This window comes from Lygodium microphyllum, chromosome 19 (assembly GCF_053477565.2).
Source record: "Lygodium microphyllum isolate KBCC chromosome 19, Lygodium_microphyllum_v1.1.10, whole genome shotgun sequence".
In the NCBI taxonomy this organism is placed as follows: Eukaryota; Viridiplantae; Streptophyta; class Polypodiopsida; order Schizaeales; family Lygodiaceae; genus Lygodium; species Lygodium microphyllum.
Genome location: NC_141153.1, coordinates 13,911,340 through 13,928,647, shown reverse-complemented (window position 1 = coordinate 13,928,647; position 17,308 = coordinate 13,911,340). Strand labels below are relative to the sequence as shown.

At 42.6% G+C, this 17,308-nt stretch overlaps 1 protein-coding gene across 6 annotated transcripts in view; it reads left to right on the top strand.

Annotated features, from left to right (window-relative positions):
- LOC148019583 (3-hydroxyisobutyryl-CoA hydrolase 1-like) overlaps positions 1-16,884 on the top strand; it is a 180,500-nt gene extending 163,616 nt beyond the window's left edge. The window contains exons 13-15 of one of the 6 annotated variants that reach the window (XR_015694835.1): positions 12,636-12,677; positions 13,087-13,151; positions 16,343-16,476. Coding sequence is in view for 5 of the 6 variants with exons in the window: in XM_087699592.1 (XP_087555718.1) it covers positions 12,636-12,677; positions 16,343-16,480 (180 nt within the window). In the remaining variant the exon portion in view is untranslated. Of the gene's footprint in view, positions 1-12,635; positions 12,678-13,086; positions 13,152-16,342 lie in introns of those variants that run through there. The other 5 variants (XM_087699592.1, XM_087699590.1, XM_087699591.1 and 2 more) reach the window with 5 other exon arrangements.
- Positions 16,885-17,308: the final 424 nt, after the last annotated feature.

The following is a 17,308-nucleotide window of genomic DNA, read 5'->3' as shown; positions in this document are numbered from 1 at the left end:
CTGAGCATGGATTAAGGGCTGAATTAATTCTCAGAATTAATTAATTAAATGGCTGAAAATTACTGAAAATGGTTTAAGAAAGCTGTCACTTGGCAAAACTTTCCCTGCAAGTGGGGGAAAGGCTAAATAGGGCTGAAGGGAGAGGGAAATCTCGTTTTTTCATTTTGGGGCTATTGGAAAGAGGGGTTGGACTGTTGCTGCCAGCTTTTGGGGCCATTTCCCAGCCATTGGAGACCATTTTGGTGATGGAGATTGCATATTCTTAACCTTGGGAAGTTGGCGATTGTTGGTGATGCACTTTCTCCTGAAGATCACAGTCTCTGATGCTCCTATTTTTGTTGGTGCATCCATTTGGGGCTGTTATAGCAGGGCAGCTGCTGATTTTGATCAGTTCTTGGCGACAAATCTCAGAAATTTCTCTCTACAGCATTCTCTCATCTCCTTCGGCCTATGCTCAGCCATTCTCAGCAATTCTCAGCCATTCGGAGGAGATCTCAGCCATTTTTGGTGGGCTGATCTGTAATTTCTGCAGTAAACCCTAATTTACAGCAGAAATTAGGGTTTAGCAGCCACCTTGGGATCCGTGCTAGAGATTGAAGGCTCAAGGGACTGAAATCAGCAGCTGATAATAGAAGATTATCAAGGGATTTCAGGAGCCAGCCCATCCCAAACTGATTTGGAACAGCATTTGGCTAGCCAAGGGTCAAATTGGAGAAGAAGTCCCGGGTGAATCGAGAGGAAAATGACCCAAAAGGCTTGCTGGTCATTTATGACAGCAAGAGCAATTGGTTAGCAAGAGGAGATTGAAGAATCTCAAGTTGTACTCCTTCCAATTGAATGAAAGCTAAAGAAATACCGCAAGGGGTGCCAATTTTGGAGCCAACAAGGTGTCTACTATCCAAGAATGTTATGATAAAGTATGTATTTCATTTTATGTGCATTTATTTATTGCTGTAATTAACTCTTAAATCAGGTTATCACCACCCATTCCAAGAAGGAAGGCTGGTTTCACCTTCCATTACTTTGGCTCTACAATCCACTCCATTGAGAGACATGGATTGTCGCCCTCTCTTGGCTCAGCATGAGCCTCACCTTTCCCTGCCCTCAACTACTTAGGTTTGAGAGGCCACCTCTAGGAGTTCTTCGACATCTTTGACACCCTAGATACCTTCTTAGGCACGACGGCAGCACCTTCTTTGTTGTTCGATGATTCGGAGTCCGTGATCCATGAGTTTTTAGTTTCACTATCTCTTGCAAAGGGGGATTCAGAGGGGGTTGTACTCTCTTTGTCCTTAGAAGGGATTCCTACTTCTTCGGCTTTAGAGGGGGCCCTTGCATGTCCACCCTCAAAGGAGACACCTACTCATCATGAAGTTATTTCCCACCCTTTACTCTTTGGGGATGGCTATTTCTCCTATTGATACCCAAGTTCTTCAGAGACCACTTAGATCAGGGCCTTGGAGGTTCAACCACAACTTAGTGATGAGGCCTTCGAATTCCTTCCAGCATGGAGTTATGAAGCTAGTGGCTTCTCTCCCGAGCTGGAGTTAGGTTCTACAGTTCATCCTGTCTACTATTCCTTACCACAGATTACCTTTTAGGTGGAAATCTTAAATCCTCGAGATTCTCTACATCTTCTTTGTATTTCTTTTTGCTTTTTTTTCTTCATCCCTTTTTGGGCTTGAGACAGGGTATTAGAGAAATCACTTTTTTCAATTTATATACTTTAGTTAGGGTTTTGCACTGATAGCCCTAGAAAGGGCTAGTGTCTACATTTTGGCCATTTCATTCCAAGTGGATGCCACCCTAGATAGCTTGTGCCTGTAAATAGGCCGTCCCTTCATTCATTATTTTAACCCATTCAATCATTCTTCACTCCTCTTCCTTCGTCCCCCAAACACTCTTCTCTCTCCACACCACGGTTGCCCACACCTCTATTGAAGGACATCACAATTTGTGCCCATCTCCCCTCTCCACTCAGTGTGGCGTCATCTTCCCTCATCAAGCGTGAGCTTTCCTTATCAAGCTATCAGTCTCCACCATCTGGCATCATCCTACTTCTTGCGTTTGCAGCATCTGGAGGCTCCTATCATCCTAGCATCACCCTGGTATTTGTGTTTTGGAGTTTGGAGGCCCTTCTTTGCTTGGCATTAGCTCTCTCCACCTAGTGTCAGCTTTCAACACCCTAGCGTCAGTCTTCTCACCCTTCACATTAGCACTGAGTGTCCTTGGTATTTGCGTTTTGCTGCCTGGGGACATCCTCCACATCTGGCACCATCATCCGCTCTCACTATGTTTGACAGCTCCAATACACTTTGGGATTTGTGTTTGCTGCACAGGCAATCTCTCGAGCATGTGAGGAATGCAATTCTCTCCCTCGATAGCTAGTGATCATCTTCCTCATCTCCGACGGCATCAAAGGATTGCAATTCACTCCGCCAATAGTTATCCTTTACCTTCTAGTGATTACTTCAATAGCCCACTATCCAGAGGATTGCATTTTACTCCCTTCGTTGTGTAGATTTCCTACAGGTGCTACCGCCTACAACCTGATTGAGATAGGACAATATAGTTATCTATTGAGCTTTAACTATGCTATATCAGCTTTTCTTCTCATAGCATGATTCAATGCATCATCACTGTGTTATTCTTGTGTTTCTGAGTTTCCCATCAGTGTCAGCATTTTCTATACACACTTTGTGTCTCTTTGTGCAAACCCTACTATCTCTCTAGTCTCTTAGTCATTTTTTGACACTCCCATGAGTTCATTGCTTTGCAGGAAATAAGAGCTGAAGATAATCGAAATTCAGCTCATGTGACAGTAGCTACATCTAGTGCTGGTATCTCTAGTGTGCCACAAGATGAGGTGGAGGATGAGGATGAGGAGGATGATGTTGGATATGAAAATGAGTTATCTTGAGTAGTACATGCCACAACAAGTCTAGACTCTTGAGTCTTGACCCCTGTCCCTTCAGTCTCTTGAGTTGTCTAGAGTCTAAAGTACTATGATGTTTTATGAGTCACGACATTTTGTGATCTTAGTGGGCTGATTATAGTTTATGACTCATGAGTCATGACATTTTGTGATCTTAGAGGACTGATTATAAATCCATATAGTGCCCTTGTAAAATTTTTGTCTTTTATGCTTTTTTTCCAAGTGTCAACTTGTTGAAATGTTTACAATTCATATCAAGGTTCAACTTATAATTATTATTTTTTTCTAGTCTTTTAAGAAAAAAATTAGGGCAACATATGTTTCAGCCCAAGGTACGAATGTATGAGATATATGTTATCAACTATGGCGAATGATATTTGCATGAGAATAATAATCTTTTTTGCAAAATAAAGTGTGGCTAATTGCATTACTCAAAAGCAAATGCAATGAAGTACAATTGTTCAACAATCTAGCCAAAGCTAAATGCCAATCATATCAAATATGTACAAGGCCTCTCAAAGCAGCTTGAGGGATTGGATAGAGAAGCCACAGTGGAGTGTAACATCATTGAGATTTGCTATCTCATAGTGTTGAAAAACAGGCTATGGCAAACTAAAGTTTGTGAAGAATTTGTTATAAAGTTCTCATGATGCTGCAAACCCCCGTTAAAGCTGCTTGCAATGGCCTTTGAGGGAGTAAATGATGGATGACCAAAGCTCCTCTAGGGTGGCATATGTTGGAAGGATCTTTATGTGTAGAGGTGACAGCTCTTCTTGAGAGAGAGCTATGTAATGAGAGTTTGACTCATTGCAGAAAAAACCATACGTGGGATTTGGTTTCCTTGCCTACTAGAAAACATGCATTGCCATGCAAGTGGGTGTATAAGCTGAAGAGCACTAAGCCTCATGCCTCTCATTGCAATGCAGTCGGCTCTAGTACATGTTGGATGGGCACTACCTCCAAGTACATAGCTACATATGGACTAGCTTTGGGTGGGTGTGTCACCTAGGGTGCTTTCTGCTAGCTAGCAAATAGTCACAGTGCAACCTATTCCCTGAGGCAGGGATGGATGATACGGTCTTCATGGACTAGCCTCATGATGGAAGACCATATCACGCACCTCTACTTCATGGAGTAGGTTGCACTCTGAGTCTCTGACTAATTGCGAAGGTTACGGTCTTCCTCATGAGGCTAGCCTCATGTTGAAGACCTTATCATGCGCCTTTGCCTCATGGAGCACGTTGCACTCTAACTAGAAAGTGCCCTAGGTTACACACTCACCGAGGTGGGGCTCTACTAGATATAGGGTCTAGAAAACTCCTCTCCAAACTAGTTGCACAACCTCACATGAGCATAAATTGTGCTTTGGGGTCTCTAAGCATTGCTATGGGCAATGCTGGAAAACTTGTCCTATTGAGTTGGAGTCAACCAGTTGCCAAAACTATAAACATGTATGTCTCGAGGATCAAGAGTATTCTCATCACCTTGTCCTAGCATGATAGCTGCAACCTCAGTTGCCGTTGGAGCTCAGTAATGTCTATTAGGTTGTTGAATTCCAAAAATAGTCTTTCTTAAATTATGCAAGGGATTGTTTTGCAATTGCATATCCACGGATCTAAAATCTTGTGCACATACATTGTGTCGATGTATCATAGACAGAAGCTCCCCAAGTGAATTCGGTAACAAATCAAGCATAACTCCCAACCAATTAGATAACTCATGCTTGGTACCATAAACATAAAGCTATGCAAATCTTAGTTTTCCACTAGATCCATGGGGGCCACTAGCTATAGGGACTATGAGATACTCATTGGCCACTAGCTATCCCATAGGTGTCTCCAAAAAGTGTTTCTAAAGGGATCCATGAAGCTATGCTCTGCCAACGTTTAGCATGTGGGAGCCCAACTCTATATCATCCTGTATCAAAATATGTTTGCGGATCCATGCTATGTAGGCAAAGAAGCTCACTACCTTCCACAAACCTAAAGAACCATGCCAGCTTCAGTCTCCTTCCCAATCTAGATTCCAACTTTTCCAAGGCTCTCAACTCCATAGCCACTACTCTTGGATGTCCAAATGAGGCATGGATCAAGCTTCCACAACTCCCCTTAAGAGTCCTATGGCTTGGATTCTCCTCCAAGGGAGGTGGAGGAAATCTAAGTCCTAATGCCCTCTAGGCCACTTTGGCTTGGGAATCATTGGACCCATTTGAATCAAACAATAGGAGGTTTTGAATTATGCAATGTAGCTGAGAGATTTAGGTTGAAAAGAAGCACCAGCGTGATGCTCCCACTAGGAAGAGGTGTTGCGTTAGCTTCTGCTAGATGGAATCTACATCAGAGATGAATTGTTGGGCTGTTGTGATGTTAAGTCCTACCTAGAACCCAAGGTATCTAATTGTCTGGCCCCCACTCACATTTCTGAAGCCCAAGTCAACTCCCTAATCTGTGCTAAAGTGGGGATCTAAAAGAAACCAACTTATGCCAGTTGATATTTACATTTGTCGTAGTGCAAAACAACTCCAAGGCCAATCTACCCTCTCCAACATTTGCTCATCTTCCTTAACACATAGGGTTCTCTACATCGTCTGAGCTCAACAACTTTGTCTCCATCTGCACATGCAGCCTGGGACCCCTCAACCCATTAACTCTAGAAAGGAGACCTCCACAAAGATCAGAAAAATGTTTGGAGCTAGTGGGAGACCTTGTTGGACTTACCTCTCTAGTCGGAACTCATCTGTTTCCTCCCTTCTATGATCAGCCTGCTCTTTGTTGGGAATAAAGGCCCTTGTGCCTTTTAAGTGCTCGGGTGTGAACATACCCTTAGCACTTGTACTTACGCATATATATCTATCTAAAAACCTAAAGGTACACACTCGTCATTATACCTAAAAACGTGCTCACTCTCTACTTTGCTCTATCTCACTCTCTCTATCTCTCACTGCGTGTAAAGACGGACTGTCTCAATCTCTGTGCCTAACCCGTCACTACAAACTGGTATCAGAGCGGGCAAGAGACAGCTCAGGTATTGTAGGAGTCCCAGGCGGACTCGACGAGCATCAGTAGGCAATTAGGTGCGAGCAGGAGTCGCTAGCTTTGGCAACAGTCGTTGGTAGACTTAACGGGCTGCAGGCAAACGCAGCCTACCTAATGGGACCAATTGACAAGCAAGTCGTCAGGCGCATCATGGATAGCTATAGGCATAGTCGACAGTCGACAAGCTGACACAGGATCAAGGCAGGTCTAGCGTGGACCACGGCGAGAGCAGACGTAGACCAGGTGGCGTGCGACAAGATACGTTTCTTGTAGGCGATAGATTGGACCAGCGGGACAGACAAGGACGACAGGCATCAGACGAGGACGGTAACTTGGTGACGGCAGCGACAAGAGCCACGCGTCGGGCGAGGCAGTCATGGGCAACAACCAAGCGGCGACTTGCACGGGTCAAGAGATCCCCCCCCCCCCCCTCGGTCATACTTGTTTTTTCAAAATCGTTTTTTTTTTAAAGAAAAACAAAAAGAAAAATCAACATTTACCTCCCTTTTCTTGACGGGGTTTCGCACGCCAGGCACAAAAGGCTAGATTTGTGTAAATTTGGCCCAGAAATTTGGGGCTTCTCTAGACTGAGTACTGTTCATGCAAAATTGAGGTATCTGCGTCAGAAATTGCAAACATTGTGCGCATTTGAATTGGGGATTTCGCCAAAATTATTTGAAATTTTGCTCATCTGAGTGAAATTTCTCAACATTGAACCTATAAAATTTGGGGCTTTTGCAAAATTTTGTGAAATTTTACTAATTTTGCCCGGTTTATGCTTTTGGGAACATGTATTAATGCAATTGGGACAGATTGGTTAGTAAAATTTGGGGGTTTTGCTTAAATTGCTCTATTTTGGCAAAATTGACCTGTTCTATGCATAACAAAGAAAATGCAGATGTGTGGTTGACGCTTTGAGCACAAAATTTTGGGGATTTTGGTCGTTCATGTCAAATTTTATGCTCGTGGGTACATGTACAACAAAAATTGCAGCTAAAATCTAGGATCTCTCATGTAATTAGATGCATATGCCCTTGGAACAGCTGTATTCAATTGTGGAATGTTGTAGCACATGGTTTCGTGCTTCTGAAAATTTAATTACAGATCTGACATCTATGCTTCTACATAGTTATTCATTGCTGGTTGGTACTTGTTTTGTACCTTGGTCACTTGGGTGACAGTTTTGGGCTTGCATTTGCTGATTTTTTTGTCACATTTGAGCTGAAAATCATGGCTGGCAGCAATGACAGCAGTAATCTGATGCACATAAAGAAGCTTGAAGGCACACATAACTTTGCAGTTTTGCAAAAGCAGTGCTATAATATCTTGTTGCAAAAGAAGCAAGCAAAGCCAATCAAAACCAAAGAGGCAAAGCCCACGGACATGGAACAAGATGATTGGGATGAGTTAAATGAGCTTGCACGCTCAACCATAGAGCTATCGACTTCTAATGCCTTACTGTTCAACATTGAAGGTTTGGATTCTGCATATGCTATTTGGACTAGACTGGAAGAACTGTATGCACAGAAGATACAGGATATGCTATTTGGACTAGACTGGAAGAACTGTATGGTAAGCATGCACAGATGTCTCACAAAAAGTCTCTTTCTTTGAAATCTTCTCCTCTAGAGTTAGTACATTTGAATGTATGTCAAATGCCAGGATTATCTTTAGGGGGAAAGAGATATTTTGTCACCTTTGTTGATGACACTACACGGAAGGTATGGGTTTACCCTATTCGTAGCAAGAATGAAGTGCTTGACAAGTTTTAAAAATTCTTAGCATTGGCTGAAAATCAGACAAATAAGACACTCAAGTGTCTTCACTCTGATAATGGTGGGGAATATGTGCCCAAGGCCTTCCAGGCATTTTGTGACAGCAAAGGGATAAAGAGGGAGCTCACTGCCCCTCATAATCCGTCCCAAAATGAAGTTGCGAAGCGTATGAGTCGGACCATACAGGATAAGGCCTGTACGATGCTGTCTCATGCTGCATTATCCCATGGTTTTTGGGCAGAGGCTGTTATGACAGCCATTCACTTAATTAATTGGTCACCAAACAGGTCTTTGGGGGGAGGAGTGCCCCAAGAAGCGTGATTGGGCAAGCCACCTTCATATGCTCATCTGAAAGTGTTTAGCTGCGAGGCTTTTGTGCACATTCGTAAAGAAAAATGCAGCAAACTTGAGCCAAAGTCCTATAAATGCATTTTCCTAGGATATGGTGACGAGGGTGAAATGGGGTATAAATTGTGGGATCCCGAGAAAAGGAAAGTAGTACGCAACAATGACGTTATCTTCCGGGAAGATCCCATGCACAAACAGCCCAAAAAGACTGAGGAGGTTCATAAGGTTGTATTCCAGGAAGAAATACCTTTTTGACAGCAAAATATGGCCCGCTGTACAGCAGTAAATACCTGTTGTAAATGAACCTGTAAATGCTGGAAATGATCAGTCAACTATTGCCCATGATAATGAGCCACTACATGTGCAAGAAGAGCCAGAACAAGAAGCTGTTGATGCTGATTTGCAAACTGAAATGCTAGGACAGCATGCTGAAAATGGAAATATGTAGGAACAACCAGCAAACAATGAACATTGGGTTAGGAGATCGTCTAGGGCTACTAGACAACCTGACAGATTTGTTCCTGGTGCAAACAATGTGGCTGATTATGTCATGTTAACAAACTATGGTGAACCATCTTGCTTCAAGGAAGCAATGGACAGACAAGACAGCCAGAAATGGTATAAAGCCATGTTGTCAGAGATGGAATCTCTTGAGAAAAATGGCACTTGGGACTTGGTGCAGTTGCCTAAGGGGCAGAAAACACTTCCATGCAAATGGGTTTACAAGACGAATGTCACTTCTGGTTTCTCACCAAAGTAAAAGCAAGATTGGTTGCAAAGGGGTACAAGCAGGAGCATGGAATTGACTTTGATAAGATTTTATCTCTTGTAATCAAGATGACTACATTGAGAACCATTTTGGGCTTGGTTGCGGTTGAGGATATGGAGCTCATACAGATGGATATAAAGACTGTGTTTTTACATGGTGATCTGCATGAAGACATATATATGCAGCAGCCTAAAGGGTTTGTGGAAAAAGGGAAAGAGAAGATGGTATGTAAACTCAAAAGGAATTTGTATGGGCTGAAATAAGCACCAAGAGAATGGTATCATAAGTTTGATACATTCATGCAGTCCCAAGGCTTTCATAGAAGTCAAGTGGATCACTCCTTGTATACCAAGGCAACAGATGGCAGCTTGATTATCTTGGTTTTGTTTGTTGATGACATGCTGATTGCTGGTAGAGATACTCATACCTTGGACTCATTGAAGTAAACTCTTCATGGCAGCTTTGACATGAAGGATCTTGGTGATGCAAATCACATTCTTAGCATGTGAATACTCAAAGATAAATCGAAAGGTTTACTCTATCTATCTTAGTAGGAGTATATCTCCAAGGTTTTGCAGCATTTCAATATTGAGGGGGGGGAAACAATTGGGGTTCCATTGCCTCCATATGTGAAACTCAGTGCAGAGGACAGCCCTACATCTAATGATGAAAAGGCTGAAATGGCCAAGATAACATATGCTTCAGCTATTGGCACTTTGATATATGCTATGGTTGCTACACGTCCTGACATTGCCTTTGCAGTGGGAGTGGTTAGCAGATACATGGCAACCCCTGGCAAGAAGCATTGGGGTGCAGTGGAAGGTATTATAAGATACCTCAAAGGCACAAAGGAGTTATGCATCTGCTTTGAAAAGCAGCAGGTATCTGTTGTTGGCTTTACGGATCCAGACTACGCTGGTCATGCGGACTGCAGAAAGTCCACTTCTGGATATGTGTTTACTTTCACAGGAGGAGCAGTCTCTTGGAACTCCAGGCTACAAAAGTGTGTTGCATTGTCTACTACAGAGGCAGAGTATGTGGCTGCCACTAAGGCATGCAAGGAGGCCTTATGGCTTTCACGTCTGGTGGGAGAGCTTGGCATCACAGAGTTACATGTTCTCCATTGTGATAGTCAGAGTACTATCATGCTAGCACGGAATCTTGTCTTTTCATGCAAAGACAAAGCACATACAAGTGAAGTACCACTTCATTAGAGATGTACTTGATAGCAAGAGCATTGAGCTTGTCAAAGTACATACAGATGATAACCCTGCAAACCTTCTCACGAAGGGTCTTCCAGCAGAGCGGTTTGCTCATTGTCGATAGATAATGGGAGTTGGATAGATATATGTATTTCAGCTTTGTACATACCTAGACTTAGCTGATTCTTTTCTCCTCTTCAAGCACATTGCCTTTAGGTGGGAGGTTGTTGGGAATAAAGGCTCTCGTGCCTTTTAATGTGCTTGGGTGTGAACACACCCTTAGCACTTGTACTTACACATATATATCTATCTAAAAACCTCAAGGTACACACTCGTCATTGTACCTAAAAACGTGCTCTCTCTCTACTCTGCTCTATCTCGCTCTCTCTGTCTCTCACTGCGTGTAAAGACTGACTGTCTCGATCTCCGTGCCTAACCCGTCACTACACTCTTGGCTGTCCTATAAAGTTTTGAAACCCCACTAATCCACTGCTGTGGAAAGCCTAGCCAAGTCATGTGTTCTTGAGAGGTCCTAGTCAACCCTGTTATAGGCTTTCTCAAAATTCCTAAGTAGCACTACAATCCGTTGCCCACTTGGTTGGGTCCATTCTCTAGCCTCAAGAGTCAAAATAGGTGAATATATTATCCAAGATCCTTTAATCTCGGAGGAAACCTGTCTGAGTGTCGTGAATGAGGATAGCAGGAAGTCTCCTAAAGAAAGGTGGGGCTGGTATGCCTTCCTTTCTTCTCCTCAAGCCCTTCAATTGCTGTCACTCTCAAATAGAAAAGCTATGGTGTGCTCAATCTTCTCTAGAAGAGTGTAGTGGTTCAAGAGATCATATCGACTAGACTTTAGCTTTGATATCATGATGAAACTATGTGTAGAAGATTTACCTACTTACCTTCTTTGTGTTGCTTCAATGCCAACGGAAGAAGAAAAAGAAGAAGAAGAAGAAGAAGAGGAGGATGGAGAAGAGGAGGCAAAATCTATTGCTGATGACCTTTGCCACTCTTACATCCACTGACAATAAAGTGAAAGGATGCCACTGAGTAAGCTTCCCCCTTTGGGGCTGAGACATACTAGGCCAATAGACATGCTACATGGCATCGGCATAGAACTAAAGATCTCTTGACAGACCATTAGCATGGAATCATCCAACTCCTTCCACAAAGTGAGAAAGAAAGCCCTAGAAAGTCCATCCTTACTTACGCACTTTTGCACGTCCTGTGTTGGGAAAGCTCATAGCATCTCCTGCTGTGTGAAGCCTAGATCTGCTCCCTGCAACAAAGCAATCAATCTGAGACCATGTTCTGCTGGAGCAAACACCTTCAGAAATTAGTGGTCAACCCCATTAGCTCCTCTAGGCAGCACTGTTCTTGCCCATACTGGTCTCAAAGGCTGAATCTGGCCCCCATTCATGCTGGGCTGATGTACGTGAAAGAACTCTGCACATGATGATGTCTTTCTGCATTCAGAAGGCAACAGAGGTGTGCAGAGGGAACTGTCCTCCTGTCCTTTATTGTTGTAAGCACATCTTGCACTTGCACCCAGCATATCTTGCTCAATCTCCCGAGGCCTGTGCCAGACCCCTGTTCTTTTGGCTTTTGATGCACCCACCTTGGCTCTAGACCCCTGTTCTCTTGGCTCTAGATGCGCCCACCTTGCCTCTAGACCCCTGGTCATTCCAAATTCAACATATGAGTGTGATGAGGTGCACAAAAAGATCGAGCAGCTTTGGGTCAAAGACTGGGAGCAGGAGATCGGGTGGAAATTCGTATTTTCCCTTCTGATCCTTTAGTGCCTCTAGATTGTGGAAGTCCCCTCCAACAATGCAAGACTCCACCTCTGGTAAGTTTGCCTCTTACCTGGAACCAAAAAGCAGCCCAGGATCGAACCTCAGTAGGTGCATAGATGTTGAGAATTCCAGTACCTGAACCCCCAACATCTAGCGTGATCAAAAGGTACTGCAACAGGCTACTTTATAGAATTGTAAAAAGGTGAATTTTGGCACATCTAATTGAGATAGTACTTCACACCCTGACATATTTGCATTGGAGGCCTACCAAACAACCAGCACTTGGTGCACAGACTTTTGTACTTGAGATACTATTTTCTGACAGCTAAATTGTATTGGAGGATCCTGCATATGCAACCTCCAAATCCAGGATAATCTTCATATGGCAGTACTTCAGACCACTGCCTACTTGTGTTAAAGGACCTTCTGTGTTCAATTAACTACAAACTTCAAAATTCAAAGCACAAGGTCTTGCTACCAAGAGAAAGGCTCTTATTACATCTACTCAAGATAAATGAGAAGGATTCAGCTCAAGTGACTAGAGGGATCTATTTTAGCCAACCTCCATTTTGAGTGTGCTTTATTTTCTATCATTTTATTTTGTCTTAACAAACATATTGTCTCAGCATTGTAAGACTTTGTTTGTCACATAATAGTTCTCATGACCTCTTAAAGATGTATATGTCCCTCTTAATTCTTTTGGTTAGCCTGCTGAATAACTTTTGTAGCTCTTTCTTCAAAGAGGTTTTCACAATATGTGCTTTGTGGAATGTAGGGTGTAAGGGCCATATTAGTGGACAAGGATCAGAAAGCAAAGGTAATATTTTAAGCACCTCCCTGTAAAATTTAAACTGTGTCAGTCGGCATTGTCTTTGGGATCATCTTGACATGTTTCACATATTTTACCCTAGAAGTGGCATTGTTAACTTCTGCTTGCCATTTCTTTTCTTTGTACATGTATGAATGTGTTCTTCATAAATATTCATACCTTGTCACCACTTAAGAAGCACAAATATTGTGCACTCCACAAACCTTACAAAATTTCTAGGAAATGTGCTCATGTTCTTTTTTACATGAAAATGAGACGCCTTATCAATTTGGGAAGAATGAGGTCAGTATGGAAAAATGGCAGGGTCAGTCTTTCAAGATGGAGAGGAAGGATGATGTGGTAATCGATTAGATATGCACTAAAAATATTGAGTGTGATAAACCTCTGTTCTTTTTAGAAAATGTAGCTGGTTCCTGTTATTCTGAAGGGATTCTCACAACTTCATGAAGCAACAAAGGACAAGTATCCTTTCTTATAGCTCATATGTACCTCGTATGTTGGACTCTGAATTATATGGAATTTAGGATCCTTCTGATATGTTTACATTCTGCTGTACATATTTTCCACCTTGGAATCAGTTAGTTGTTTTCATATTTCTTTGACTAGTAGATATCGAATGTTAAGGCATCTATGATTGTTATTGTTTTTCTGGAGGATTCCACATTAAGAACGTGTATGTATATGAGGCAGCCTGCCTTCGCAAGCCCTGGGCTGATGATTAGACAAAAGCCAACAAGCAGGCACCAATAGCCAACTGGGGGGGCTCCTCCTTGTGTCTTCATGCGTATGTGTATCCTGTTATTAATTATGGCAAGGAAACTGAAATAAAGGTGGACAAGCTATAAGAGCAATTTATGCAATAAAAATGAGTTTATATCTGTGTGTGCTTAAAAAGTCCAGAACTGGTCCCCTTTTCATACTGGTCTTGTCAACGGTATGCAGGATCTGAGAAGAAATCAAGCAATTATGATGGGTTTAGCATTCCCTTTCTGATTATACAGATTAAATTTTTATAGAATTTTTGTGCAGGCTTGACACAACAAGCTTCATCATGCTGCACAGAGCTATCAGGATATACTTCATCCTATATTCATTGAAGGATTCACAACTGGGCATCATGCCATTAAACTAGCACTCATCTTTTCAAGTATCTCTAGTGAAGCTGGCACCTTGAGTCTTTAAATAAATGCTAAACATGTACCTTTTTTTCACATTGTCACCTTCTTTGACATCTTCTTTCCCTCCCATTATCACCACGGAGGAATCTCTCCTTCCATCAAATGCACATAAATTACCTTGAGGTCTATTCAGCCAACGCCACCCATTGTAATGAGCCATTTGACAGAGTCGCTCTTAGCTACCTGCAGCCAAGCATGCACGATGATCATCAGTTGGATCATGACAACCATCGAGTGGTCTTTGTATCTCTTTCATAGAGTAGTTTGTCTTGGAATCAGCTCAGAGGTTGGGCTGAACAAACCAAACAGTATCCAACATTCTGGCAAAGACTTCTACCTTGTCAACTGTGGTTTGATTGATTGGCATACAAGCTGGTCAATTACGCAAGTAAACAATGTCAGGGAATGCTGGCTTTGGCGCGCATGTTGTGATCCAGCTCAACTGTCCACGTCCAGCCCCGTATGGTTTCTTGTCAGCTCATCTGATTCCTTACATTCAATTAGTCACATCCGTGGGTGGACCCAAAGTAGCTTTACTCATGCCTGATAGAGGTGTTGAGTGTGTATCCCTGAGATAGCTGACCGACTTGGGAATTGATTTGGATGTTTGTACCCTATTGCTTGTTCAAAATGCTAGAAAATTGATCACTATGAAAGAAGAATTCCTTTCTCTTCTCCTCATTCAACCTGCATAGATCCTCTAGTGGAAGTCACACAAGAAAAAATGGAGAATTGCGTACAGGAAAGATAAATTTAAGATGGAATTTATAATACCATTTTTATTCCAACCCTTTCCATGCATTATCTATTCAGGGTGCATATTCGTTACAAACTCTGTTTTGTATGTAATCAATGGTACAGCAGATATATAGGAGTGAAGACATCTTGGTTCAGCCACTGTTGAAGCGTCCTCGGGTCATCACTGTCTGAGCATCCCATGCAGATATATAGGAGTGAAGACATCTTGGTTCAGCCACTGTTGAAGCATCCTCGGGTCATCACTGTCTGAGCATCCCATGCAGCAAAATCATACTATGCATGTAGAGCAGTCATAGGATGAGACCACCTCTTGCAATCTGTGCTTTCTTTGACTTCATACGATGGAGGGAAGAGGAGATGATGGCTGGACAGGGAGACCGGGGTGGCATAAGATGTAGAGGTGGCAGGCAGGAGAGGGCAGCACATACTACTTCCTCGGCCGATTCACCGACTATGGTACAGGTTTATTAAGTTTGCAGTAATTTTGCATAGTATGATGATGCATAGTCATCTACGAGAAGGGTGATATTGATGGCATAGACAACTGATATAGAATTTTCATTGTGCTGGGAATGATGAAGCTCAAAAGAGGTGGAGTGTGTTAAGAAGGCTGAGAGAGTGGTTGTTGTGTCCCTCAGTAGAGGCTCGTTGCTCCTGTCCCAAGACTTCTTTACTTGCGTCCTTAAAAGATTGGATGCCTCATTATCACCCACTGTCCACAGAAGTCCAAAGCAGCGTGCCACTCCTGAGACATCCTCTCTACTGCTTACAACTATTAGGGGAACTATAACCATAGAAATCGCGCCATCCACCAGGGAGCCCATGGACGCAGATGGCAGTGGCCAGTGCCAATGACCTGGATTTGGACTGTAAAGAGACATGAGGATGACTTTTGGATTGATAGAACGTGTGTGTGTGCCTTGTGGATCAGGTTGAGTAGGTGGTCTCACAGGTCCTTTTCTCCTGACTTCTGATTCATGGCATTCCTTCAATAGGTAGTTCACTTGCTTGGATGGGCAATGATGGCTGTTGCCAGAGCTGCCAATAGGCAGTCATCGAGTTTTGTCAGCACTGCTTGTAGAGCTGCCTGGTTGGATTGGTGGCATGTCTTAGTGTTCTGTCGGACCTGGGCAGCACGAAAATCCCGTTGTTCCTTCCCGCACCATCGTGCCCAATTACCCCATTACCATGTAATAATGGTTCAAACAGAAGCAAGAGACATCCAACATGCATGCGCCTGTGATGACGAGATCTGTCTCACTGCCTTTCTTGAGATCTTATTTGCCTCGGGGGACTGAATATTCTAACCATGTATACCCAGATAATAACGGTAGCAAGAATTTGATGCCTCACTGGCAGCAGCTCCCTTGAACCTGGCCGGTCCCTAACAATTTGATAAACTTGGGCCTAAAATAACTCCTTAAACTGCTCATGAAAGACAGGAGCCGGTTAACCAATGTCCAAGCGAAGACGTCATAGGGTGCTAAGAGGTAGCCTTGATGTGCTATCATGGGGCTTGGAGCAAAATGGGCCCAAGTCCAAAAGACCATTGTTTGTGACTATGCCTACACTAGCTGAATTAGCATGATTGTTTGTGTTTACAGTTTGTAATATGGACTAGGTGTTTCTTGCATTGACTTTACTTTAGTAATTCCATGATTTATCACCTGATTTGGTGACCACTGGTCTGATAAGATGCGTGTTTGCAATGTGCAGTGGAACCCAGCAACCCTCGAGCTGGTGAACCCAGAACTAGTTGATTATTACTTCTCACCACTGGATGAAGATGAAGAATTAAAGCTTCCTGATCGGCACAGAAGACGGGACAGAACTGGGGTTTATGCACGACTTTAAAATCACTGGTTTTCTGATGACGCTGTCACCAGGCTTCCGGATTTGCCAATGGCCTGAAAGGCAAGCTGGTGAACCAGCAGTGTGCATGCGTTAAGGGCTGGGTTCGATCCCAGGGACGGGTCACAGACTCCCCTTCGATGGGGAGTCCTGGCACCTTATTAAAAGAAACAGAAATCTGATTTTTAAGAAAAAATTAAAGCTGTATTATTCGCATTCTTGTAATATGTGCTATGAAAATGCATGTGAGGTAACTTCCATCATAATGACAAAGTAAAATAGAAATGAGACGGGTAAGATTTCCCTTGGGAGCACTCTTCTTGCTGTTTTGCGATTCAATAGTACATGTCAACTAGCAATGAGTTTTCCTAATTTTATTCTTGGTTGACATTAGCCAGCGATGAGTTCTTAAAAGTACTGTCATGAGATCAAGCTCGATCTTTTTTAGTTAATAAGCGTTCGAAAAATTAAGAACAAAATATGCAAACCTTTCATCAGTATGGCATATGCAATTCACCCATCACCCTCAAAACGTGCCTATGGCATACTTAACTCTCCCATCACCTTCGAAAATTGTGGAATAAAATATATATTTAATCATTGCACAGCATTTTAATCATGCAGTCAACTATGTATTTAAAGAAGGCATTTTTATATATATTGAACTGCTCCATGAGGGGGGGAGAATTGGCCACATGCAATCATATGTTTGTTGTGGTATCTATTTACTTTATTGCATTTTTCTTGCACTCCAATAAGGGTAAAATCAAAATAGGAATTCAAATTTTTTTAATACCAAATTGCATTATTACATGTCATAAATAAGTTAGG